General features: G+C 32.2%; 1 protein-coding gene across 1 annotated transcript; it reads left to right on the top strand.

Moving 5' to 3' along the window:
* Positions 1-22532: 22532 nt before the first annotated feature.
* LOC134265991 (perlucin-like protein) lies at positions 22533-26959 on the top strand. Its single transcript, XM_062748187.1, has 4 exons — positions 22533-22581; positions 24457-24536; positions 25862-25943; positions 26665-26959. The coding sequence occupies exons 1-4, from the start codon at positions 22536-22538 to the stop codon at positions 26901-26903; spliced, it is 447 nt and encodes a 148-aa protein (XP_062604171.1). The 5' UTR covers positions 22533-22535; the 3' UTR covers positions 26904-26959.
* The last annotated feature ends 437 nt before the right edge of the window (positions 26960-27396 follow it).

Consider the following 27396-nt stretch of genomic DNA (forward strand, 5'->3'; position numbering starts at 1 on the left):
TTGGTTGCATTTTAATCGATACAAAATGTACTATTTTACCTTTATTTTATGCATTTGTGTGAAAATTGAGAGCGAGAAGTCATATGAACAGGATTTTCGTGTTTTTGTTCTTTTTTTGGGGGGGGGGGTATAAATAAAAGTCAAATGTGTACATCTTTTCATGGAAATAAAATACATTGAATTTATCAATATAGATCGAGGTACAGTCATATTGAAATATGAATTACATAGTCAAGTTTTCACATTTCTTATAGGTTTTACGTTTATGAACATGTTAATAAACAATCTGAAATAATGGAGTGTTCAATTGCCTTGGAAACGCTTGTCTTACTTTTTGGGAATAAAATTCCTCATCGGACATTAAAATTTTATAAAAATCGTAGCCACTTCCTTTCTTTATCATAGGGGTCGGAACCGGGGGGGGGGGGGCTAGGGGGCTTAGCCCCCCCTTTTTTTCCCAAATATATACTTAGTATAGACATTGAACCTTGTTTCGCAGGTTTAGCCCCACCCCACTTTCCACAGACACCTCCCAGTATAGGTTTAAAACGGGTAAAGTTTTGGTGTTTGGAAAAAAATTTCGGTACTAAAGTTCGAACCTACCCCCCCCCCCCCTTCCCTACGATTAAAAATATATGACCGAGTTTAACCCACCGTGACATTCAAAGAGAGGTCTCTTAGACACATGTAGAACACAGTCGAGGTTGTTTTGTCAGAGGTGGTCCAGAAGCCTTTAGCCCCCCCCCCCCTTTTGAAGTCGCCAAGAAATGGAAAAATATTGATGACTTAGCGAAATTAAACGATCAACAGTTATGTTCTCTCATAAACTGTATTCCTGAAACTATCACTGTCTCTGCTAAAATTTTGAAGACATATTCTGCAAATATGTTTGAATGGTAAATAAAAAAGAAAATATTTTCAAAAAAAGAGAAAGAGGGTTCTTTTAGCCGATTTTTTAGACATTTTTTTCATTACATTATTGATACATTCAAAAATAAATTTGATTTTATGCACAAGATGAATGTGAAAGTAATTAATGACGCATAATTAGATACGATAGACGATCCCTTTTTATACGTGGCATCATATCTGGTGTGTGAAATGTGTTTCCGTATAATTTGATTTATTTACAAATTGTTCATGTTTGTCGTGTTGATGTGGAATTATTATAAATTCCCGAATTCTGATACTTTACAATTCTGTTGTGTTGGGAATGAACATTAGGAAGATGCATATACTTTCAACATAAGGTAAAATATAAAGCAAATCGAACGCCTTTTTATGTGCAGATCATGAAATGTACTGAGCTCCACGGGTATTTGTTGTCCCGAGCGCATTAATCTTGACACCCAAATTCTTACTTGGCTAGTGATACCTTTAGAAAACATATGTATCTAGATGAAAGTTAACTCGGCAACATGCGCCATCCCATTCTTTAAGTTTTATCAGGTGATTACACCTCCTATACCCGATTTCGCGGATTCAACGATGCCCTAATATCGAGTATTATACGCGATTTCACGGATAATACCCGATTTCGAGTATTCTCTCCGACCTGTTTAACTTTATCATATTCTATCAGATGTAACAATGGCTATAGTTATAATATAATTCTACGTAAAATAGTATGAAATTACTGCGTATAAATTATTGTATGACCTTTTTGAACTAAATAAGAAATATATTTTGTGTAAAAAATCTAAATAGACAATAAAATATATTCTTGTATCACTCTTTTTACGAGGGATCTTTATCGTGCCAACGCCTGCCGCTGACACGGGGCCTCGGTTTTTAAAGTCTCATCCGAAGGACCCTCAATTTTCACTTCAAAGCGCCGAGCGCATGGCGAAAGAACAGTTGCTACCCACTTTTTTTTATCGACTTGGGTCAGTCGCGGCCGAGATTCGAACTCACGACCTCCTGATCACGGAGCGAGCGCTCTATGGACTGAGCCACCGTAAACGGTCAGGAGGGCGTGAATTATAGCTATAACTGATAGTGATCATAAACAAATTACAAATACCAAAAATAAGACCAGGAAATAAGACAGGTTGGCGAAAACGAGGAAACGTGAACCTTCTATATCAAGTTAGCTAAAAGTCTTCTTTAATCCAGAAGTGATTAAAAAACTGACAATCAATTGATAGTTTTGAAGATGAACTCGGTGAAATGAAGAAGATCTATAAGGTTTTCGAATTTTTATTTTCACCAAAGGGGTCTAATAGGGGAAATAAAACGACGTTTCTTTGCTCAACAAAAGACCATGGTTCCAAAAACTCCTCTTCCATTTTATGCAATGGTCAAATAAAATTTTGAAAGATGTTTTCAAAGCAAGATTTTGTAACTCTCATTTTCATATTAATTTTTAAATTATGATTCTGGAAAAAGGTTCCAAGAATTTTTACCTTGTCAATAAGTGTTTAATGGTTGGATTGATTGATTGATTGATTGACTGTATACTGTTTAACGTCCCTCTCCAGAATATTTAACTGATATGGAGACGTCACCATTGCCGGTGAAGGGCTGCAAATTTGGGCCTATGCTCGGCACTCAGGGCCATTGAGCAGGGAGGGATCTTTATCGTGCCACACCTGCTGGGACACGGGGCCTCGGTTTAAACGGTCTCATCCGAAGGACCGCCCCATTTAGTCGCCTTTTACGACAAGCAAGGGGTACTGAGGACCTATTCTAACCCGGATCCCCACGGGAAACTGACAATCAAAATGTACACTTACGAATATCGCATCTCAAACCAATGTACTCGCCCGCTGGACAACCGCAGGTGTTTTGACTAATACAAACGCCTCCATTCTGACAACTTGGGTCACATAGAGCTGTTACAAAGTAAAGTCTATCCATTGAATTCATGTTTGAAACTTAATCCAAAATTTACTGGAAGATATGAGATCAAAATATCTTTGCTTTAAATTATAGGCCACATAAAAGTTTTTTTTTGAAATGTTATTCAAATGCAAAATTAAAAAATATATATATATTTTTGTATCATGTACAATTTAAAAATTTAAAAGGGTTTTGTAAAAATGTAAGTGTTAAAAATTGAAAATGTACGTTCATCGCATTGACTGCCAGTGTATCCCTGGTCACAAGAACAAATGTCCGGACCTGTACAGGACCCAAACTTACAGGCAGGATTGCATATAGCTGTAAATAAAATATTTGAAATACTCTCAACTCTCAAACAAAAAATAAGAAATGCTCTTATTTGTAAGTAAACGTAATTAATACTCTAATATCTTCAAATGTTGTTACAAAACATTTGAAATACTCTCAATTGTAGACAAAATATGTGAAATAATCTCAGTTATAAACAAAAAATTGATAAATCCTCTCAAATGTAATTAACAGTTAGAAATACTAGGCTGTAATCCAAAATTAGAAATATTTTCAGCTTCGAAGAATGACATGAATACTCTTGCATTAATTGGTTGTAATGAAACAAAAATGAGGATGCTTTTAGATGTAAACAATATTAAGAATTTTAACAGAGTTGCAAACAAACTTAGAACCATAATTTGGGCTCTTTAAATCAAGGTTTTTAAACATGTTTTGGTATAGAGTTCAGTTATTTTGTTTCATTGTAGATTTTTTTCTCACGAGTTTGACAAGCATTCCCAGTATACATGTACATGTAATCCATCCATGACCGACAGTCACAAACATCAGGAGCGACACAACTTCCACGGTAATTACAATCACCGCTACATAAAGCTACAAAAAATGAACATTGGTACATAGCATAAACAGTTTGCTTTGCTAAAAAATTATAGTTAAAATCGTTTGAACAGGTTATGAAAAATACGAGGGTTGTTCGAAAAGTACGTGGACGATGTCAATTTTCGTTAAACTAATTTCATGAAATTTAAAAATAAGCTTAATTTCCTGTATAAAAATATCTGTTTTGTTGATTTATGAAGTTCCATTTCATTCGATTGAATAAAAATCAATTTACTACAATTTTAAATCAGCATGTTTTGTCCCCGCGGAGCATATTTAACTGCAATGTAACGTCATAAACATAACGTCAAGAATTTCTTAAAAGTACTATCCCTATACATTTTAACAGTTAAGTTCAATAATCACTTATTAAAAACCTATTTCTTGCACTTGAAATTCATTTTTCTAACATTTGTTCTCGTTGTTTAATTTCCCTTGTCAATGTTTTAATTTCTATCTCAACTTAGCTGTGCTTTTACAAGATCAGCAACTCGGAATGTCTTTCCATGACGTCCCAAATTTTATCAGATAAACCGTTCTTCGCAGATTGTCCTCGTCCGATACAGGGTCTCTGCTACTCAAATACCGCCTGCATAGACGTCGGAAACGGAAGCGGAGCTAGGGGGTTTAGCCCCCCCCCCCTCACTTTTTTTGCAAATATAGGCAATTTCTATGCATTGAAAATTGGTTTTTCCCCTTTTTTGTGGGTTAAGCCCCCCCCCCCCCCACTTTCAATTAGCCCCCCTTTTAATTTGCTTCCGACGCCATGGTCTGTACCATTTAAAAACACATGCACGACTTAATTGTGATATAATTGTTGATTCCTTTAACATTTTTAGAGTTTATTTAGGATTTTTCCCGAGTATGACACAAAATTGCATCGTTTTCTCTTGCTCTGTAACGTTCAACAACGTCATTACTTTTGTCGCTTTCAATGAGGACTACTTATCTTCCCAAATTGATTTCTTTTCAACGAATCAAAATATTAAACCACTATTTGAATATGAATCAATGTAACAGTTCTTTATTTCAAAGTCTATGATTTGACATTTAACACTTTTAGAGTTTATTTAGGATTTTTCCCGAGTATGACACAAAATTGCATCGTTGTCTCCTGCTCTGTAACGTTCAACAACGTCATCACTTTTGTCGCTTTCAATGAGGACTACTTATCTTCCCAAATTGATTTTTTTTCAACGAATCAAAATATTAAACCACTATTTGAATATGAATCAATGTAACAGTTCTTTATTTCAAAGTCTAGGATTTTTCCTTTTTTGCTCCTTATCAAAGAGAATAAGACTATACAGACATTGCCATATTTATTTCGTATGTTGTTTGTGAATAACTAAATTTTGGCCTGCCTGGCGATCCGATCTTTACGGTTTTTAATTCTGGTTTGAAATTAATTATGATATATGAAAATGATTTCGTACGAATCATTTGGAGTCATTGTTAAAATATTTCTACCAAATTTGGTTAACATATGACGTTAAATTTAAAAATTGTATACGAACTTTTCGAACAAACCTCTCACATTCAAAATTATTAGATTTAAACTTATCATTTTCAATAAGTTCGAATTTTTATAGTCAGTATCTTTCACATACGAAGTTCATATAAATGTATATATATCGCATAGAACATTAGAGTATTTTACCTACGAAGCTATAATTGCTACCACAAATCTACATAAATTCTTTATGTAAATTTGTTACTTTGCACGGTGATTGAAGGAATATTTAGGATTTATTTTTGAATGCTATTTTTATTGCTTGTTATTTCCCATATACTTTATATCAACTTCTATTGATTTCATTTGCTTTGTTAACCTTAAATTAATGTAAATTATGTACGAAAGGACCAAAAAAGGAAATCAAATTTGTTTTTCAACATCATTTCAGTTTTCATCAATAAACATTTTAAATTCTTGCACCCTAAAAAAGAGTTTAGGTGTCACTTGTCAAATAAGTACATGTATTTAAACTTTGGTTATTTTTGAGGGGTTGCCAATCCTATATCCTGTGAATGTTGATATTTGAAAATATCTTAATTTAGGTATCTGATGAGTTAAAAGGAAGAAATAATACATAGCCAAAAAGTTAGCTACATTATATTATTTAAAACAAGAATGAAAAGATTTGTACAGAATTTTGATGTGTTACATTTGATATGTATATTCGACTCTGAATGCCTCTGTTGGCGGAGCACTGTAATTGATTTTCTGTTTGTCTGTCTTCCAAAAAAAAAATAACCTTGTCCCTAATTTTAAATTGGTTGGGCCTATGGTTACTAGTATTAATTTGTATAGGCATTCCTTGACAAGACCTTCCTTTGGGTATGAATATATTTTACCTCTAGACTTTTATCTTGGAGTTCGGAAGACATTTGCAAACATCATTAATTTAAACTCCGAATTCGGTCATATCTTTTGAATACTGTAAGTGGATCTTGGGCTTTTATTTTTTATACAATTTTATTTCTTGAAAAAAAAGCATATTTGGTTTCTTGACCTAGGAGTTCGACTTTCATTTGAGAAGCTTCAACCTCCACCACAAGCTGCTTTACATACACAAACACATATTTTTATTATTAATCTACATGTGTACTTACGATTACATTTATATCCCCCGTATCCAGCACAACATTTTTCTTTGTGAGACGATCGATATCTTACGACAGAGGCATATCTGTTACTGTAAAAATATATGACAGAAAAAAACACTATAACGCTATATTCAAAATGTAGAAAAGTCCAAAAAAAGTTATTTTTTTTAATGTTATTTATTTGATTTCAGAAATATTTACAAATATTTACATTTCGAATAAAATTCCACTATGATTCTTTACAAAATAAAATGCAGTTCATTTTCTCATGAACTACATTACATTTGTACCACGAATAAGCATGAATATCTCCATTGTTACGTCATAATACCGCACCTAGCGCCAAAAATATAGTGCACACTGTTTTACTTTAAAAATGACAGTTGAATGGCGTAGATTTATGACAAGTCATCAGAAAAATAATGTAAATATAAGAAATGAATTTAATTTTTAAAGATTCATGAGGTATATGAAATACAACACTTTACGCCGGCATATTTATCATGAAGCGCTAAGGCGCTTCATGAAATTTGCCGGCGTGTTGCGTCGTAGTTCATAACCTCATGAATCTTCAAAAATTAAATTCATTTCTTTATTAAATTTGAAAACTTTGCCGTTTAAAAACGGGAACAAGTTTAGACCATTTCAGTTTTATTGCGTTAATATAAATCAATAGCAATAATCATTGCGTTTAATAGCTGATATCTTTGTGCTTAAACGTGTTCAACACTTTTCGTTCATCACAAAAGATTGCGATGCTCGTTTCTTGACCCTTTTACATGGTTTAAACTTAAGTCTTTTATTTAGGTAACCCTTTCAAATACTATAATTGTTATCTATGTAATTGATTCAAATATTACATTAAACATTTAAAAATGAAAAAAAAAATCAGTTTTAGTGCAGAAAAATTATGTAAAAAATGCAGTTTGGTGGCGGGTCTTACCAAGTTCCATAGATCCTATCTATGCACTCCGTCATATTGTATTTTTCTAGTACCAAAACTGTCTTTTTACAGGGGATAGTCCAACTGAAACTAAAGGAAAAAAAGTATAATTTTTTTAACACTATGATCTAAGAAAGCCATGAAGGGACACGCCAATTTCTCAAAAAAAATAAAAATTAATTTGAGATCTCGAATTACACGATCCATTCCGACGGATTACCAATTCGTTCCCTCGATTTATAATTCGAGATCTCGAAATACGCAATCCGTTCTCACAGACTACCAATTCGTTTTCACAGTTTATCAATTCGTTCCCTCAAATTACACAATCCGTTATCTCGGATTGTATTTCATTCTCTCAAATTAAACAATTTGTTCTCTCGGAATGAAAATCGATTCCACCATTTATTATTATTTATCTGCACATATCGGATATGACAACACGTGTTTAATGGATAGAATATGAAGTAGTTTACATCCTATTTTTTATTACAAATTCAGTTAACATGAGAAAAATACTTTTTCAAATCCATATGCTAGTACAGATAGTTGTTCAAAACAAGTCTTAGACTTCTATGTTACATGTACATTAGAATCATTGAAAAAAAAGTTTGGAACCACAGGTTGCTGATACAAATTACATGGAACGCATTAATTGATAATTGATACAAGGGATAGGATTTTCCAAGCCTTTGTACTCGGATATAAGTATATGTTATGTATAGGTATAAAATTCGAGAAAACGGTTTTCCAAAATCATTTGACTGATATTTTGATCAGTGGGATCAGATTGTGTTATTCGAGATCTCAAATTACAAATAGAGATCTCGAATTATTAAACTGTGAAAACGAATTATGTAATTCGAGATCTGGAATTATAAATGGTGGGAACGAATTAGTTATTTGTGACAACGAAATATGTAATTCGAGATCGCGAATTAAAAATCGAGGGAACGAATTGATGATCTGCGGGAACGGATAGTGTAATTCGAGATCTCAAATTTGATTTTACTTTTTTGAGAAATCGACGTGTCATTTCATGGCTTTCGTACTGATCACACCATGTTTTTAATTTGATCTATAGATCTCTTTTCACAAAATATCTTTTTTTTTCCTTCTTTTTATCACTTTGACTAACAAGGTACTCGATCGACAACTTGTATGAAAAACTGTTTACTAAAAAAGAATTTTGATTTATATCATTTATATCCCTAGATTTTAATAAAAAGGGGGGAAATCACGAGCAACCAAAAAAATTCATATGGTCTGTCAAAAAATGACGCGAGAGAGAGAGAGAGAGAGAGAGAGAGAGATGCTTAAATTGTTTTAAAACCCCTAAGATAATTGAAACTATAACTTACTCAAGTTGGTTAAGCAAAAACCAAAAACCGGTAAAAAAGAGGTTGTGGTGCATACTGACTAAAATTCTCTGCAACAGTATGTAAATTATTCCAAAAGAGGCCTTTTTATTACAACTCAACGCGGAAATAAAACAACAAAGAGAAAGCGATATCACAAATTGATACGTGTGTTTTGAAATCATATTTGTTAATCAGCAGGTATACAATTAACTTCAATAAAAGACTCTCAGCTTTAGTATACATGTATGAGATGGATTGTATATATGTTAGGATCTAAAGTGTTCAACATTTGCAGAGAGAGAGAGAATAAAATATACCATGCTTAAACTTGAACACTCAGTTGAAAAAAAAATTCTGACACATACCGGTAATTCAGACATAAGAAAAATTATGGATAAGTACAGTCAGATCAAGTTCGCATTCTGTCCGATATCGATAAAGCCACTTTCTTTATGAACAAATAAGCAAATTTGAAAAAAAAGCATCAGTTCATTTAACTTCAAAAACTTTCAAATGTGATATTTTAAAACAATTAAAATTTTGGGAAATTCATCACGACGCCGTTTCAGAACGGAGTTATGGCTTCATGGTAAAGATGTATGCAAGCGTGGCGCGTTGTAGTTTATGTACTTGGGTGAAATTTCAAAAATTCAAGTCTAATGGTTACATTTTTGTTACCAAGGTTTGTCAATCAGCCTTATTTTATTTATTTTTTTTTTTGCTTAAAAAAGTTTGCAACATAACAGAGGAACAAGCTGGAAAAATTCATAGAAGATAAAATCAATTTAGTCTTTTGAATACACATCCACCCATGATTTGATATTTAGTAGATTTTAAACTTTTTTACCGTTGGAGAATATTTACAGGAGAAAAGCACTTCGCATACGTATATCTTTCAAAGAAGTTTTGTCGGAAAACAATCCCTACACTATAACTCATGAAAAGAGCAAAATTATTAAAAACTGAAAAAATAAAATCTTTAAAAACAAAGAAACTGATCGAAAAACACATAAGTTAAGATGAGATTTTTTGTAATAAATGCAGTACTGGAAGCATCCAAACAAATTTTAAAACGCCACAAAATATAATTGAAAAACTGAATGTTTTGATTTTTCTCAATTTGCTGGAATTCTCCCAGGCCTTGCAAGTATCAGGTTCCATGTTATGTTATTTTCCCCAGTTCTTCATGTTCGGCTGCTAATGTTACGCAACTCCAAAATTTTCCATGGTCAAACCTCACCCCTTCGTAGACAATCAGCCAATCAGAGATGTCCATCATAATCACGTGTTTTGATGCTGTCTGTTACTGACCAGTCAGCGCTGTGTCATTCTCGCTTTGTCAACGCTATCAATAACAGCAAAAAAAATTAGCACACACCACCACCCCAGCTTTTCCTACCTTGCATTTATATGTTTTAAATTGATATAGAGATTATATTTGAAATATTGGCGCATTTATTTTTGTAGTGCCATCTTTTTGCTTATACCTACGTTTTTTTTTTTTTTAAATATTGTTTATCTGTTTTAGGTGATCAGTATATTAATATGTATTATTTCGTCGTTTTAATGACATATTTCATCTAAACAATGGTGTTGATTTTATTTGATTATATCTCAGCAAAAACAGAGCTGCAGTGAGATTGTGCAGCATAAGGAAACAAAAAAAATATCATTGATTTTTTATGTTGATTTCATCGGATGTTATTTTCAATCGTGAATGTCTCTTGGTAGGAATTTTTCGGATGGTACGGTATAAAAACAATGAGGGTTTCTGACAGAATCTGCTTTAAATAACTTTTACTTTCCTGGTAACCGATATTCCATGGTTCCATGAAAATAAAAGGCCAAAACTTGATTATATTATTGGGGAATAAATAGAACTTATTAATTATCATATACAAGAGTATTCTAACTAGAAGATGAGGCTAAATTAGGGTAAACATAAGGCTGAAAAAATAGAGACTCTAGCTATATATTGTAATATTACTGAAGATTACAATTAATATCACTAACAAAAAAAAAAAAACAAATCATCAGAGCAATAGGGTATTACTTCAAATTTCTATCATATTTATTTGGATCTCATTTAAGAAAAATAAACCATTTGATTTTTAAAAACAGGATTGACAGTTATTTTGCGAGTCATGAACAAAGTGGAACTAAAGCCATAAAAAGGAACTGGAGACTTCTGGCAATGTTAAATACAACTTTATACAACATCTGTGTTTTTTCATAGTGTCGTCTTTGCTCTATTTAAAATTGTCTTTAGTAATATATATTGACCTATAAGCGTTTTAACCGTTTGTTATTTTCGATTAATTTTTATCAAACCAGGTCTGTTAACCATTTGGGGTAGTGGGGGTGTTTAAGGTTGTTGCATACATTTTAGTATTACCAATGGCGTCAAATTCACACAATGTTACATGTTTTGAAGAAATTGAGTGGAAAAGTGGAAGTACGAAGGAAAGTTAAAATAAACCTTTTTGGAATATTAGATTTATCATTTAAATGTTAACATTTTCACTCTAATTATGTCTGATATGAGCCGTGACATTTTAGTATTGTTAGCTTTTATTTGATAGTTTTTGAAATATTTATTAGATCTGTATAGATCTTCCATTTTCTTTTGTCAAATAATTCACTGATAGAATTTCATTATTGTATAAAGAAAAGAACTATTGATTTTCATTCGTAAGAAGCTTTTCTTATTCATGAACATCATTTTAGTTTACTCTAGAGAGTTTTTACCAAAATCATATGTTTGAAAAATAATGTGTTTCACCGTTAGAATCATCTTCGCTAGTCAAGGGCTTCTGATACGCTACTCTCCTCACAAGGAATAATGACGATATAATTTTCATTTTCGAATGATCAGAAACCCTTGGCTAGCAAAGATGCATTAGAATTAGGGCATAAATTATTTGTCAATTCTTCTCTGCATAAAAATGGGTTGTATTAAGTAGAGTACTATTATTGAATGTAAAAGGGATCGAAGAGTACGAGTGTTTTTTAGCATATCATATTTGTACCACGATGAAGGAGAGTACATATCATTGTTTTCTTTTAATCATATTACTATTATCTTTCCTTACCGTTTGGTTTGTAAGATGTAACACGAATATAAACATGATACACATGATGGAGCTGATTAAGTTATCTGAGTATGATAACCATCTACCGAGTTTAGAAACCTTTCTTTCCGAACTGGAGGACATTGGGCGGATTGAATGCATCTAAAATGCTTGATAAACAAGCTTGCATGTGCAGGAATATTCTACAATGCCTTGACCAAATATTGTAAACTACCAACGAATAATCCTGCCGGATCCATTGTCTACGATGTTCAATCCGGTTGGGAGTTTTGGAAGAATATCAGTAAGATATATTTTATATGAATTGGTAGAGTTGATTTTTTAATATGTTCCCCCTATTTAGCAAAATTTCTTGGAGGATGCTCACTCCTCCATGGCACCTCTGATGTTTCGGAGGCCCTTGTTTGCTCTGATACTATTTTGTATTGTTTAATGGACTTTGATTTTGATTGCTGTTCGTAATCTCCAAATCCTTCTACAATATATTTCTGAAGAAAAACATATAAATGTCTTAGAATTCACACTGTAATGGTTCCAATCATATCTTTATTAGACATTTAAGAGAAAATAAACATATCTTCGATTTCATTCAAAATCTCTTTAATGATATTAATTTCTGTTTCTCAAAAGAATGGATAACAATGAAATCCTAAGTTTGAAAGTTTAAGATAATCTGCAAAATCATAAGAACCACAATCGCTAATGATTAAAAGTTATTATTTATTTAGTTAAAATTGAAAGTTATCTGTAGAGTTTGTCATTCACCTTAAAGAATGAAATCGCCAATAAAGCTAAAAAGAATTAAGAGGTTCTTGAACTGATGACACTCATTGTCTAACAAAATATAAAAAGATACAACGCTCTGTGTTGTGAATAAATAAAAAAGAGATAAACCTCAACAATACCCTAATCTTTAGAAAAAATCTAAATTATTACTTTTTTCTCTTTTAAAAAATTAAAACATTTAAGTTTAACCAATTCAAAAGTTAAAGATGAAGTGTAAATTCATATGAATGCGAATCACTGGAGATAAAATAAAAAGATAGTTCTTCTGAACGATACAATTGTTGGTACCTTATACAGGTACATGCCCCGTGGGGATCCGGGTTAGAATAGGTCCTCAGTACCCCCTTGCTTGTCGTAAAATGCGACCACATGGGGCGGTCCTTCGGATGAGACCGTATAAACCGAGGCCTCGTGTCACAGCAGGTGTGGCACGATAAAGATCCCTCCCTGCTCAAAGGCCGTAAGTGCCGAGCATAGGCCTAAATTTGCAGCCCTGCACCGGCAATAGTGACGTCTCCATATCAGTGAAATATTCTGGAGAGGGATGTTAAACAGTATACAGTCAATCAATATACAGGTAAATATAAAATATTAACAAGAACAAAGGTTTTGGAACAATGTAATAAATATTGTGAATCTGTTTTTACTATTTTTAAAGGTTGTGACCACGGCTGGCGTTATTATTCAGACCACTGCTATTTAGTCAGTCAGGAACAAATGTCTTGGCATGAAGCTAAGGTAAGTAGTCATAAATCGAAAAAAGTATTCCTTAAATATCACAAAAAGTATGAGTTTTTAAGAATCGATATTAAGGTACGTCACTCGTCAACATTTTAGAAAAGTTCAGGCAAAACTTATCACTTCAAAACTATTTCATTATAATTCAATTTCTATTACACATTTGACTGTAAATTTTTCAACATTCAATGAAAAAACTTGAAATTCACAAAGAAGTAAAATTTTATTTAATTTTGTGGGAGGATATCTATCGGAAAATTCTGCAAATCTGCACATTTATTCAATTTAATGTCTTGAAACTTTATTTTCAGATACTCAGAGAATATTTTCTGCCATGATCGATATGCTAGGAATTTTAAATATGGGTCTCATTCATAACTTATATTCATAACTCATAATTTGATAAAAAAAAAAAATATTCTATTGCCTATTTTGATTGTTAATACCCCAGATATGCCACCTTTTTTAGTTTAAAAAGGTCACAAAATAATTAACTTTAATTTGCAATATTATTTCAATGATATATTATTCAAACTTTTTTACGTAAAATAAAAGTTATAGCCACTGCATACTGGCCCCTATTTTTCTGCGATTTTAAGTCATACTATATGAATACTCATCAAAAATATACTTTTCATAAAATCCTTGATCTATCAAATTTCAAGAATGAAATACCTTAAACATTTCCATTTGAAATTCCATTACAATATATTTTTAATGAATATATACCAAGGGTGTATAATATATTTTTGTCAACAATATTATCTTACTTAATTTTTTGAGTCGATCAATAATATATATTTTTTATATTTTCATAAATATTTTGCATTTTTCACCTTTTGTTTGGCCACGGGCTCATAGCTTCAGTGTGAAAGTCATGGAGCGTTCTTGGCCGATATCAACTCTGCCGAGAAAAATACATGGATTACAGAAAAACTCTTTGGCCTGTATTTTGTTCGTTTATTGTTTAACATCCCTCCCTAGAGAATTTTTCACTTTTATGGAAACGCCACCACTTGCCGGTGAAGATGTGCAAATTTTTACTATCCCAATATGAAGATTATATTTCTCGAAAGGACGCTAATGGAACAAATCTCAATTAAAACCCAGACTCAGTTTATAAACCTATCTTAAAACGTTTTTTTTTTTTTTTTTTTTTTTTTTTGTAAAACTTAGAATTCCAATGGTGAACATCAATATCATTATAAATCTCTGCACAGTATAAATATCGTACATCTGTTTATTAAGAAGACGTCATTATTTCTAGATAATCAAACTTGGTCAGTTATTACTCACCACGTATGGATTGGTGCAAATGATATTGACAAAGAGGGCATCTTCATCTGGAGTGATGTGAATTCTATTCTGAATTTTTCGAACTGGAATCAGGAAGAACCGAATGATGATGAATATGGAGAAGACTGTGTGGCAATTATTCAAGGAGAATTGTGGAACGATCTACCTTGTTCGTTGAAATGCAGTTCCATTTGCAAGAAAATAAATTAATTGAAGTGTTTGTGAATGAATGAAAAAATCTTTTAGAATATAAAAAATAAAAATTCACTGCTAATATTTACGGTCCTTTATTTTTCTTTCTTCATATATTTTTTTTTAACTTTGTCAATTCTTACTTTCAGAACTAGAGCTTTATAATTGTAGCCCTGTATAAGTTGCTCTTTTTTGCATTTCCATTGAACATAATTTATTGAAAAACTGCATAAAAACACTAACTGTGACCTACATCTCAACATTTAGAAATATCGACGATGTATTATCAATTAACAATTATAGATACTTTCATTCATATGTCGATTCGATATACCCCAGTGAACTTAAAACGAAGGACACCACATACCCCTGATGTGTCTGTTTCACATTTGGATAAGGGCCAAATAAAAACGAAAATGTTTGACAAACGATTTGTTACAACTTCTCATTCGTCAACGTTTTTTTTATTTATGCAATGTTATCCCTCTATATCCTGCACATTCATCGTCACAACCCTCGGCCAAAATGTACGATCCTCTCTAATTCTGGGAGGGGAGAGCTATACGCGGACCGTGGCTTGAGACGATATTGCAAATTGTGTTTAAATCTTTCAACTTATTCGATACTTACGAGCATGGTTCGAGTACTGACAGTATTTAAAGCAAAGCAGGCTACCGAATAATAAGTTGATCTTACAGGATTTTCAACAACTTCAGTTTAAAGTTCGGGATTTTAATAAATTCTGTGGTCATTAAAATGAACTTAACTTTCATTGTGTCCATTTGATAGCATTTTTCATTGTGTCGACCTTGTGGCGCATTTAATTTGATTACGGAATGTTTGGTATAATTGATCAATACATGCGGCACAATGCAAAAGGTTACCGGTTGACAGGGGAAGCTTACTCCTCCTACGCACCCGATCCCACCTCTGGAATTTCAAAGGACCATTATTTATGCAATCTTCAGAGATTTGTATTTTTTAAAGATTTAAAAAAAATGTTATTTGTTTGTTATCTTCGCCTTTTTCATTGACGTAAGAGCATTTGTATTTTGGAAAGTCAAATAAATTAAATCAATATTTTGAAAAAACAATGACAAATTGATTTAAAACGTGTAATGCTTATATTTTTACAATAGTTGTATAAATGGATAGGGCAACTGTTTCTATTAAATTGAACATAAAACAATATACATTTTTTGATAAAGGAATTTGTATTTGAACATATCATTTTATCACTTTGAAAGAGACAGAATCGAATCAGTTTAAAAACTGCAAGATATCATAATTTATCATAAATGACGAGTTTTATAAATATGAAAAGTTGTCTCTTTTACACGTTCGTGACATGTAAACTTGCTTTTGACACGCTTTCATTATTATAAATTGAATTATTTTTAAAAATCTGTTTCAGTGATTTTACTGTTTTAATTTATAAATACAGGTAAGATGAAATACTAAAGCCGAAATATGACACAGTGTATGAATGTTTTATAGATTCAGTCGGACACGTAAAGAAAAAAATTGATATCAATACACTTGAACTGGTATTTGAAATAAATAAATATATTGTGCAAAGCAGAAACGCTTATCTTTTTACAATCACTCATTTACTGCCAGAAATCAAAGGAATATTTTTGAATAACCAACTGGACACAACGTCAACTTTGAAAGTGAAGCTAAATTAGTACTGCCGAAATAGAAATTCTAGTTTGTAATATCACTGCAAAATTACAACATCTTTAAGACTATTAAGATTTTAAAAATAAACAAATCACCAGAGCAATAGAGCATTACTTCAAATTTCTACCATTTTTTTATACGATTAAAAAAGAAAAAATAAATAAGTTGATTTTTTTTAACAGAGTTAGCTTTTATTGTGCGAGTCACAAAGGGGAACTGAACCCATGAAAAAGAATTGGAGACCTCTGGCAATGTTAAATACAAACTAATGCAACTTCTGTGGGTTTTTTTCATAGTACCCTCCTTGCTCTTTTTAAATTTTTCTAATGTAATTTTACCAATAAGCATGTTTACTACTTGTAATGTTCAATTTTCATTATTACTGGTGTCTTGGAAAAGGGTACGGTAGTCGCATACATTTTACTACATGTACTACCAACGGTGTCAAATTCGTAACATGTTTTGAAGAAAATGAGTAGAAAAAGCAAGAAAGCAAAATGATACCTTTTTGAATTTTTAGATATGACCATTCAAATATAACCATTTTCACTCTAAATGTGTTTGCAGTGAGTCGTGACATTTTAGGAACTTTGATTTAAAAGTTATTGAAATATTTATTAGATCCATATAGATCTTCCCCATTCCGTTCTCAAATAATGGAATGGTGAAAGAACTATTGATAATCATGCTAATCAGCTTTATATTATTTATATTATGCATCCTTTCTGTAAACAGAATAGAGTTTTTTCCACATACAGACGTTTTAAAAATAATGGATTTTTACATATATATATAATACCTGTACCATGATGAAAGAAAGTGCATATAGTTGCTTTCTTTTACAACTTTTACTATTCTCTTTTCTTACCGTTTGGTTTATAAGATGTAACACGAATATGGACAAGATCGAGCTGATAAAGATATCGGAGTACGACAACCGTCTACCGAGTTTAGAAACCTTTCTTACCGAATTGGAGGGCATTGGGCTGATTGAATGCTCTATGAAATGCTTGATGAACAAGCTTGCATGTGCAGGAATTTTCTACAACACCTTGACCAAATATTGTAAACTACCAACGAATCATTCTACCGGATCCATTATATACGATGTTCAATCCGGTTGGGAGTTTTTGAAAAATATAGGTAAGATTTATTTTATCATTGAATTTGTAGAATTTATTTATTATTGGTTTTTCCTATTTTAGCAAAATTTCTGCAGTAGATTTCTGAGGCAAATTATACAACTGTCTTAGATAGAATTTTTCTTTCTCTAAAAAAAAAGGGGGGGGGTGAAGCAATGAAATTCAAAGTTTGAAAGTTTAAAATAAGTTGCAAAATCATAAGAGTCACAATAGCTAAAGATTAAATGTATAAAGTTACAATTGAAAGTTATCTGTAGAGTTTGTCATTCACCTTAGAAAATGAAATCGCCAATTAAGCTAAAAAGAATTAAGAGGTTCTTGAAATGATGACACTCATTGTTTAAAAAGACTACAAAAAGATACAAAGCTCTTCCTTGTGAATGAATTAAAAATAAACAACAACAATATCAAGTAAGATACAGACTGGTCATTAGAAAAATTCAAAATGATTACATTTTTTTTCTTCAAAAAAAAATAAAACATTGAAGTTTAACCAATTCAAAAGTTGAAGATGAAGTGCAAAATCATATGAATTCCAATCACTGAAGATAAATAAAATGAAAAAATGATAATTTTTCAAGTCACAATTGAGGGTACCTTAGAGTTTGTCTAAAAATGTTAACAAGAACAAAGGTTTGGGAACAATGAAATTAATATTGTGAACCCTTTTTATTATTTAAGGATGTGGCCACGGCTGGCTTTATTATGCAGACCACTGCTATTTAATCAGTTTGAAATGTGCAAATTTTTAATATCCCAATATGAAGATTATATTTCTCGAAAAGACGCTAAAGAAACAATCTCACTTAAAACCCAAACTCAGTTGATAAACGTATCTTGAAAAGTTTTCCTTTTGTAAAACTTTGAATTCCAAGGATGAACATCAATGCATAAAAATGAATCGTTGCATATTATAAATATCGTACATCTGTTTATTTAAATATATACAAGTATATCTGTACTTCCAGATAGCCGAGCTTTAACAGCTATTACAAAATTCGTATGGATTGGCGCAAATGATATTGATAAAGAAGGCTTCTGTGTGTTTTTATTGTGTACATACTTATAGAGTTCTATATGCATTGTTGTTCTATATTAATTAGGGCAAATTTAAGATATGCATTTCAATTTTTATTGTATGTACCTTTTTGGTTGTTTTTAATTTTTCATTGTGACAGGTGTAACATATATTTAATATCAAACAATACTGCTGTATATTTCATTGGCATTTGTAATAAATGCTCTTTTCAATTCAAATATTTGTTGATATCATTTTTGGCAAAAAACAGAGCAGAGTAGATTCTGGCAGAAAAACTGAGGATTGGTATTTGATGTAAAAATAGACGATGGTATAAGGAGTGAGATGAAATCTACTCTGAATTTTTCGAATTGGAATGAGGAAGAACCAAATGATCAATTAGGAGAAGACTGTGTGGCAATTATTCACGAAAAAGGATTGTGGAACGATCTACCTTGTTCATTGAAATGCAGTTACATTTGCAAGAAAATAAAATAACTGAAGTTTCTATGAATAAATAATTTTCATAATTGCTCGTCTTGTTTTGCTTAATAAAACAAGATGTGTTTGTGATGCCACTGATAGCAACATAGCCAAAACTTTTCTTAAATGCAAATTGAATAATTGAATATATATATATATATATATATATATATATATATATATATATATATATATATATATATATATATATATATATATATATATATATATATATATATATATACCCAAAGTAGGGTCTTCTCACAAGAAATACGATTGTGAAATATGAAAGCCCTGACACCAATTGTTTAAAAGTTAAAGTTGAGGATAAGTTTTAGTAAGGTAAGTCAAACTTCAGGGGGTGAAGGTCAAAGGGTCAATGTTGTTGTTTTCTTAAGGAAAGTCTTGTCACACGTATTACATATGTGAAGTTTGAAAGCTCTAGCTCTGATTATTCAAAAGTTATTTCCAAGGTTAAAGTTTTTGAAAAGTAGATCAAACTCTAAGGTCATGGTCAAATGCTCGAAGTTCTACATATCCAATGAAAGGTCTTGTCACAAGGATTAAATATCCATATAAAGTATGAAAGCCGTTATAAGTCCTTCAAAAATTATAGTTTTTTTTAAAGTAGGTCAAACTCCAAGGTCAAGGTCAGAGGGTCAAAGTTCTTGGCACCCAATGAAATTTCTTTTCAGAAGGATTACATATGTAAAGTATGAAAGCCCTAGCTTTACCGTTCAAATGTTATGACCAAGGTTAGAGAATTTTCATAAGTTTCATATGAATAGAAATATCCAAGGCCCAGATATCAAAGTTGTTGGTATATAATGAAAGGTCTTGCCACAAAAAAATACATATGTGAAACATGAATGTCCTAGAATCTACCCTTCAAAAGTTATGAACAAAGTAAAAGTTTTCAAATTTTTTTGTGGAAAAATGGGTGAATTCCAAGGTCAAGGTCAAAATGCTAATTTGGTGGTATCCAAAGAAAGTTCTTGTCACAACAAATACACATGTGAAATATGGGAGTCATATCTCCACTAAATCAAAAGTTATGGGCAATTTTAAAGTTTTTGCGGACAAACAAAAAGACAGAATAACAGACGGAAGGACGCACACAACAAAAACAAAAATCTTTGATTATGGGGGCATAAAAAACTAAATCTTTTAGAATATAAAAAATAAAAAATTAATTCTACATATTTTTTTTTATTTTGCCAATATTTACATGTACTTTCAGAGCTATAGCTCAATAATTGTGCCCCTTTATAAGCTGCTCTTTTTTTACATTTATATGCAGCAGATTTTATTAAAAACCACTAACTTTGACCTTCATCTCGACATTAAGATATATCGACGATGTATTATCAATTAATAATAGTTACTTTTCAATCATATGACGATTCGATATAACCCAGTAAACTCAGAATGAAGAACACCACCAAGTCCTGCTGTTTTACATTTGGATAAAGGCCAACTAACAACTAAACTGTGTGACAAAAGATTCGATTTCAACTTTTTTATCGTCAAAGTTTTTTATGCAATATCATCCCGGTACAACCTGCATATTCATCGTCGCAATTCACGGCCAAGATATACAATCCTCTCCCATTTTGGGAGGAGAGAGAGCTATATGCGGACTCCAGACCGTAGTTTGAGGCGATGTTGCCTATTATGTTTAAATCTTTCAATTTATTCGATACTTACGAGCATGGTTCGAGTACTGACAGTTTTTAAAGCAAAACAGGCTACCGAAAGAGAGGTTACAGGATTGTCAACAACCTCAGTTTAAGGGTCGGGATTTCATAAATTATGTGGTTGTTAAAATGACCTTGTTAGCAAATAAAACCTGTCATTGTGTTCTTTTGATCACATTTATATTTGTGTCGACCCTGCACTTTCACAAATTATAATTTTATTCTTAATACTTAAGAACAGTGGCAATTTTGTTGTGTATTAATGTAAAATAATAAAACTGTAATACAGAAAATTCAAAGTAAAAAATTTCGAAAGGAAAATGCGCTCTTAGTACCGGGTATATTTTCAGTCCGTGCTCAGTGGTGTGTTCCGGCTTAAACAATTGAACACACCCGGTGAATCGTACACATTAACAATAACAGAGCTTGTGCCCTGTTTAGAAATTCACGGGTGTACTCAGTTTGTTAACCTCTGTAAAGAACACTGAGCACGGACTGACAATATACTGTGTGTAAGTTTTGCTTTCGAACATTTCTACTCTGAATTTTCTGTATAACAATTTAATATTTTTCATTAATACACAACAAGATTGCCACTTTTCGTAAGTATTAAGAAAAAAATAAATTAGTGAAAGTTCAAGGATGTGTAATCAAACCCGTCAAAAACTTTTAGATGAAAAAAGATATTTATTATGTTTTTGTATGAAATGTTATTGCAATATATAAGCCGTAATATTATACAGAAAATTTGACAAATATATGAACTTCAAATAAGTGTCTATGCACCTTTAAATGTCTAATATAATTTGATCTACAGATGTATAAGCACGTTTATTGTTTGTTATTTTCAACTTTCATCATACCAGGTGTGTTAATCATATTTGCAGGGGTAGGCGGGGGGGGGGGGGGGGTAGTCGCATACATTTTAGCGTTACCAACGGCATCAAGTTAACACAACTTAAAATGTTTTAAGGAAATTAAGTAGAAAAAGTGGGAAAATGGAAGAAAGCAAAAATATACTTTTTTTTTTAGATATCATCATTTAGATATCACCATTTGTTGATCTAACTGTGTCTTCAATGAGTTGTGACAATTTAGTATTTTAGTACCATTTATTTAAAAGCTTTTAAAATATTTATTAGATCCGTATAGGTCTTCCCCATTTCTTTGTAATATAAATCACGGACAGAATTTCACGATTGTAAAAGCAAAAGAACAATTGATAATAATTCGTTATCGGCTTTTTTCTTATTTGTAAGCATCCTTTCAGTTTAATCCAAAGCGTTTTTACCATATTCATACGTTTAAAAATAATGTGTTTCACCGTTGCAATTAGGGCATAAATCATTTATTTCCGTTGCATATGTCATGCTATTCTCGGCATAAAAACTGGGCTGTATTAAGCAGAGTTTTTGTGTTGAAAGTTAAAGGGATCGAAGGGTACAGGATTTTAACGTATAATATCTGCATCATGATGAAAGAGAGTGAATATCGTTGCTTTCTTTTAAATTTATTACTATTGTCTTTCCTTACTGTGTGGTTTGTAAGATGTAACACAAATATTAACAAGATCGAGCTGATTAAGTTATCTGAGTATGACAACCGTCTACCGAGTCTAGAAACCTTTCTTACCGAACTGGAGAACATGGATCACATTCAATGTTCTATGATATGCTTGATGGACAAACTTGAGTGTGTAGGAATTTTCTACAACGCCTTGACTAAATTCTGTAAACTTCCAGCAAATCATCCTAACGAATCGATGGTCTACGATGTTCAACCTGGTTGGGAGTTCTGGAAGAATATAGGTAAAAAAATAACTAATTTGAATTGACATTTGTTTTTCTTCTCTTTTTAGTAGAATTTATTAATAGTATGCGCCAAGTGTTCGGCACTTTGAAGTGAAAATGGCGGGTCTTTTGGATGATGAGACCTTAAGTAATGCGTAGGAACGATAAAAAAAAACTCAGTGTTAAATTACCCCGAGTGTCGAATTATAAGTCTAAATTTGAAGTCATTCACTGGGTATAATGACGTCTATATATATGTGAAAAGATTCTCGAATGTGACGTAAACCAATTTACAATGAATCAATCATTAAAAAAGGAAGGGAAAATATGACTGTCCAAGACATTTTTCTCCAAGTAAAAGTTCTAGGTACTACCGGGGTATCTGATCATCTAAATTTTCAAGAGAGAAACAATTATTTTTTGTTACCGGTACATGAAATTTTCTGTGTTAATTATAATTTTGTTCAAAAGAAGATAAAACAATTAAATTCAGACAAATTTAAAAGTTTAAGATAAGGAGCAATTCACAACAAACCCAATTATCTTGGACAGACGCAATAAATCAAAAACAATTTTTATAGGTTTTTATTTATTTGGCGCTTTTGGGCACGGCTGAATAATATAACATATTATTTCGGGCCTCCAAAGCAACGGGTAGGCCCAGCAACAACAACAACATTTCAGTTCAACAGCAACAACATTTCAGTTCAACAACAACATTTCAGTACATCAACATATCAGGTGACCTTGACCCTGGGAGACGCAGAGGCCAAGGTCAACAACATTTCAGTACAACATCAACATATCAGTTGACCTTGACCCCTGGAGATGCAGAAGTCAAGGTCAAATAATAAAAACTTGCAATGCAAGAATAATATTCACACATCCATGACTCTGGGAGGTGCAGAAGTCCAGGAAGAAAATAAAATATTTAGAATAATAATCACACATCCATGACTCTGGGAGGTGCAGAAGTCAAGGAAGAAAATAAAAATAAAATAGTTTTGTTTACACTGTCACAATATTTACATGGTATTCAACTTTGACCCTGTGTGGTGCAGCGGTCAAATAATGAACCCATATTACATCATAGTTCAAGTGATGTATGCCGCTCAGTTCGCAGTCCATCTTCAGAAGTGACAGCCGTGCCGAATATGTAGGTACAGGTAACCAGTTGCTATGTAAAACTCAGTTCGCAGTCCATCTTCAGAAGTGGGAGTCGTTCCGAATATGTAGGTACATATGACCACTTGCTTTGTAAAACTCAGTTCGCAGCCCATCTTCAGGAGTAACAGCCACGCCGAATACGTAGATATAAATGGCCACTCGCTATGTAAAACTCAGAAATGTCAGTTCGCATTCCATTCATCAGAAGCGACAGCCATGCCGAATATGAAGGTACAGATGACCATTTGCTTTGTAAAATTTTCCACTGAAAAGAAAAAAAAAACAGAAACCAGCAATATCTATTCAACAATGTACAATTGGGGGATTAGGGTAGGGAGGGATTTCATAAATCTACACTTAGCCATTGTTTTCACAAATTTGATTAACACCAACCTTGCAACTAGCGTGTAACCGGCAAAGAGAGAGTTTGCAGCATGAGCATCTTTCTTTATATAATTGAAAGTTAGATAACTCGTGCCGAAACAAGGAGAGATAACTGCGCCCAAAAATATTGCGCTGCCAAGATAAAAGCATCTTATTCGCATATGGGCGAGATAGATGCTATATTATCTGTAGATTTATAAGTACTTGAAATGATGATACCCATGATCTAAAAAAAATACAAAGTTGTTACTTTTTGAAAAAAATAATGAAAATGATGAAAATTCACAATAACAAAGATTTAGGTAAATTTTTACTGATAATATGAATAATTTTCTATTTCAGGATGTGACCACGGCTGGCTTTATCATGCACACCACTGCTATTTCCTCAGTCATAGACAAACGTCTTGGCATGACGCTAAGGTAGTTTTGCCATAACTCGAAAGGGAAAAGGTTTTAATGTCAAGTTCGTTTTAAATCAGAAAAAGTGTGATTTTTTCATTTAAAAACTTTGCTCTGGAACCAAATAAATTTACATGTATTTGAAATCAAAGTAATATTTTTTTTAAAAATATATACATAGTATATACTATGTACGAGGGTTGTCCGGTAAATCGTTGACAAGATGTCTAGTTTGAATAATAATCATCACTGCGTTCTGAAGTTTTCACTACTCTTTCGTACATATATTATGAATACAAGAGCAAATTTCAAATAGATATATGTATAAATAAACAAATTGTGAGGTTTTATGCTATGTATTATATCGCCCTACGGCGCACGGATTATAACGTCAAAGTGTCTAAAACAGCGTCACGTTTCATCTTTGCTAAAAATAAAGTTGGATAAGTCCCACTTAAATTTAGAAATTCCATTGATTTTACATACCTGAGTCTCCATAAACAGTTTAGGACCCAATCTGGCACACACATGCAATCTTCTGAAGATTTTTTAAGCAAGTAACAGACAGTATTATCACCATTATTCAACTAAATAGAGAATCTTATATGGAAGGTCGACAGTAACAGCGTCTTTTGCTATTACATTAGCAGTTTGCCCGTATGTTTTGTATTACCTGGGGACTCGATCAATAAGACTTCGCTAAGAAAACTATATTTCCATTGTATACTAAAGATATCGTGATATTTTTCTTTTTTTCTGTATTCATTTCATGTTTTAAGGTATCATTACAACATCCTTATCAAACCCGAATTGTTCTCCAGTGCACCGTAACGTCATTAAACGTCGCCATTTTTCTTGTTTAACAATTTTACCATTTTGAATGCTCGGGAAATTGCATAAATTAACCAAATGCCTTGAAATATTTAAAAGATGACAAAATTGATTAAGGAATCGAATTATGATAATTTTCATCCCAACCTTATGTATTTAAAACTTTTATTACGAGTTAATACTTGTGTGTTCTCTAATATGACCTTGTTTTTTTTTCCGTGCGCCGAATGACCGTACCCTGTGCACATTAAAGCATTATAAAATCTTTATTTTTGTCTATATATTATCAAAAAAAAATTATGAAGCACTTATATATGATGAATAAACATTTTCAGCTGAGTGCGCCTATTACTTTTCGAGTAAAACGCTTTGTCCACGATTTTACCGGAAAACCCTCGTACTTTGTCAAAAACACTTAACTTAACTCTGACTTATAATTATTGATCACAGATATTCTTTCATTTTTATCAATATTTTGCTTTGTTTTCTCCCTTTACTTTGTCACACTTTCATAGCTTCAGTGTGAAAGTAATGGAGCGTTCCTGGCCGATATCAACTCTGCCGAGGAGAACACATGGATTACAGGTAAACTCATGGGTCTGTATTTTTACCTTCCTACAAACATTAAATAAATGAATTCAAGATATTTTTTTATCTAACAGAAAATAATTATTTAATTCCGCAGAGGAGAACTTATGAATTACAGATTTACTAATTGGTCTGTATTTTCACCTTCCTTAAAATTTTAAATGAATGAATTTTAAGATTTTTTCTTTATTTAACAGAAAATAATTATTCCACTGACATTAGGAGGATGTGATTCTGAAAATGAAGTTTAATGTGTTTAAATACAATTTACCTAAATCACTTTAAAGAAATGATTCCTTTCACTAAATAAATAAATCGAGCTTTTGCCCTAGAGTCAGAGAGGAAGGGGTTGATTCTAACGTTACGGGTTCGAATCCAACTACAAGGCGCAAAGACCTTCCCTTTGGGTAAGGCATTATAAAACGATGTCTAGCTGTAGGTGCAGACAGGAAATCCCACACTGCTCAAAGCTGTAGGCTGTAAGCGCTGAGTACAGGTCTAAATTTGAAGTTCTCCACTGGCAAGTGGTGGTGTCTTTTTATGAGTAAAACAAACTCGAAAGAACATCAAACAAACAAAATAACAAGCGAAAAACCTTCATTCGGTGAATAGACGTATTCCTTTTTAATTCTTCGAATTCCAAGTAAAAACATTATTACCCTGTTATGAAAGTTTTCATGTAATAACTATCTTCCATCTGTATATTCACAAATTATGTTCGTACTTTCAGATAGCCAAGTATGGCCTGATAATGTTAAATACGCGTGGCTTGGTGCAAGCGATATTGACAAAGAAGGTGTCTTTATCTGGAGTGAGATGAATTCTACTCTAAATTTCACGAACTGGGATCAAGAAGAACCCAATGATCTTCGTGGAGAAGATTGCATGGCAATAATTCCCGGAACAGGATTGTGGAACGACCTAGCTTGTTCATCGAATTGCAGTTACATTTGCAAGAAAAGAAAGTAATCAAACTAGCTATTGAGAAAAAAACACATTTTTGTAACATAAAGTACTAGTAAACTGCGCATCGGTTTTTTTTTTAATGCGAAAGGCCGATTCTACTGGAAGGCAATTAATGCAAAAATTGCAGAAATCTATTATTTCTCAAATTGTTAACAAAAACCTAGCTTTTCTCGACCACATTCATGGTAAAACACGATAAACATTACACAGGTGTCCATAGAATAAACCCCTTTATTAAACATTAAATTACATGAAAATAGAGGAGCTTCATTTATAGGAATTGAGGTTATTTTAAAAGCTTCAAGGAGGCTAGGTCAGCAAATTAACCATCAGATATAACTTAATTTTTTCAAATATAATATCTTAAGTCGTCAACTATCATTTGGCAAAGAAAAATTTCATACAATTTAGTTTAAAATTATATGGAACTCCTCTTCTAAAGGAGATTAATTTATTCTAAAATTGGCTACAACCACTCAGACCTCTGAATGAATGC

Source organism: Saccostrea cucullata, unplaced genomic scaffold, assembly GCF_032062105.1.
Source record: "Saccostrea cucullata isolate Sc308-1 unplaced genomic scaffold, CSIRO_AGI_Scuc_v1 ctg377, whole genome shotgun sequence".
Taxonomy (NCBI): domain Eukaryota; kingdom Metazoa; phylum Mollusca; class Bivalvia; order Ostreida; family Ostreidae; genus Saccostrea; species Saccostrea cuccullata.

What these genes read in the sequence shown, in the direction of transcription:
- LOC134265991 (XM_062748187.1), top strand. Translation starts at nt 22,536, where the DNA reads ATGGTCTACGATGTTCAACCTGGTTGGGAGTTCTGGAAGAATATAG. An exon ending in GGAGTTCTGGAAGAATATAG is followed by an intron (nt 22,582 to 24,456) that starts GTAAAAAAATAA and finishes TTTCTATTTCAG; the next exon opens with GATGTGACCACGGCTGGCTT. An exon ending in CGTCTTGGCATGACGCTAAG is followed by an intron (nt 24,537 to 25,861) that starts GTAGTTTTGCCA and finishes ACACTTTCATAG; the next exon opens with CTTCAGTGTGAAAGTAATGG.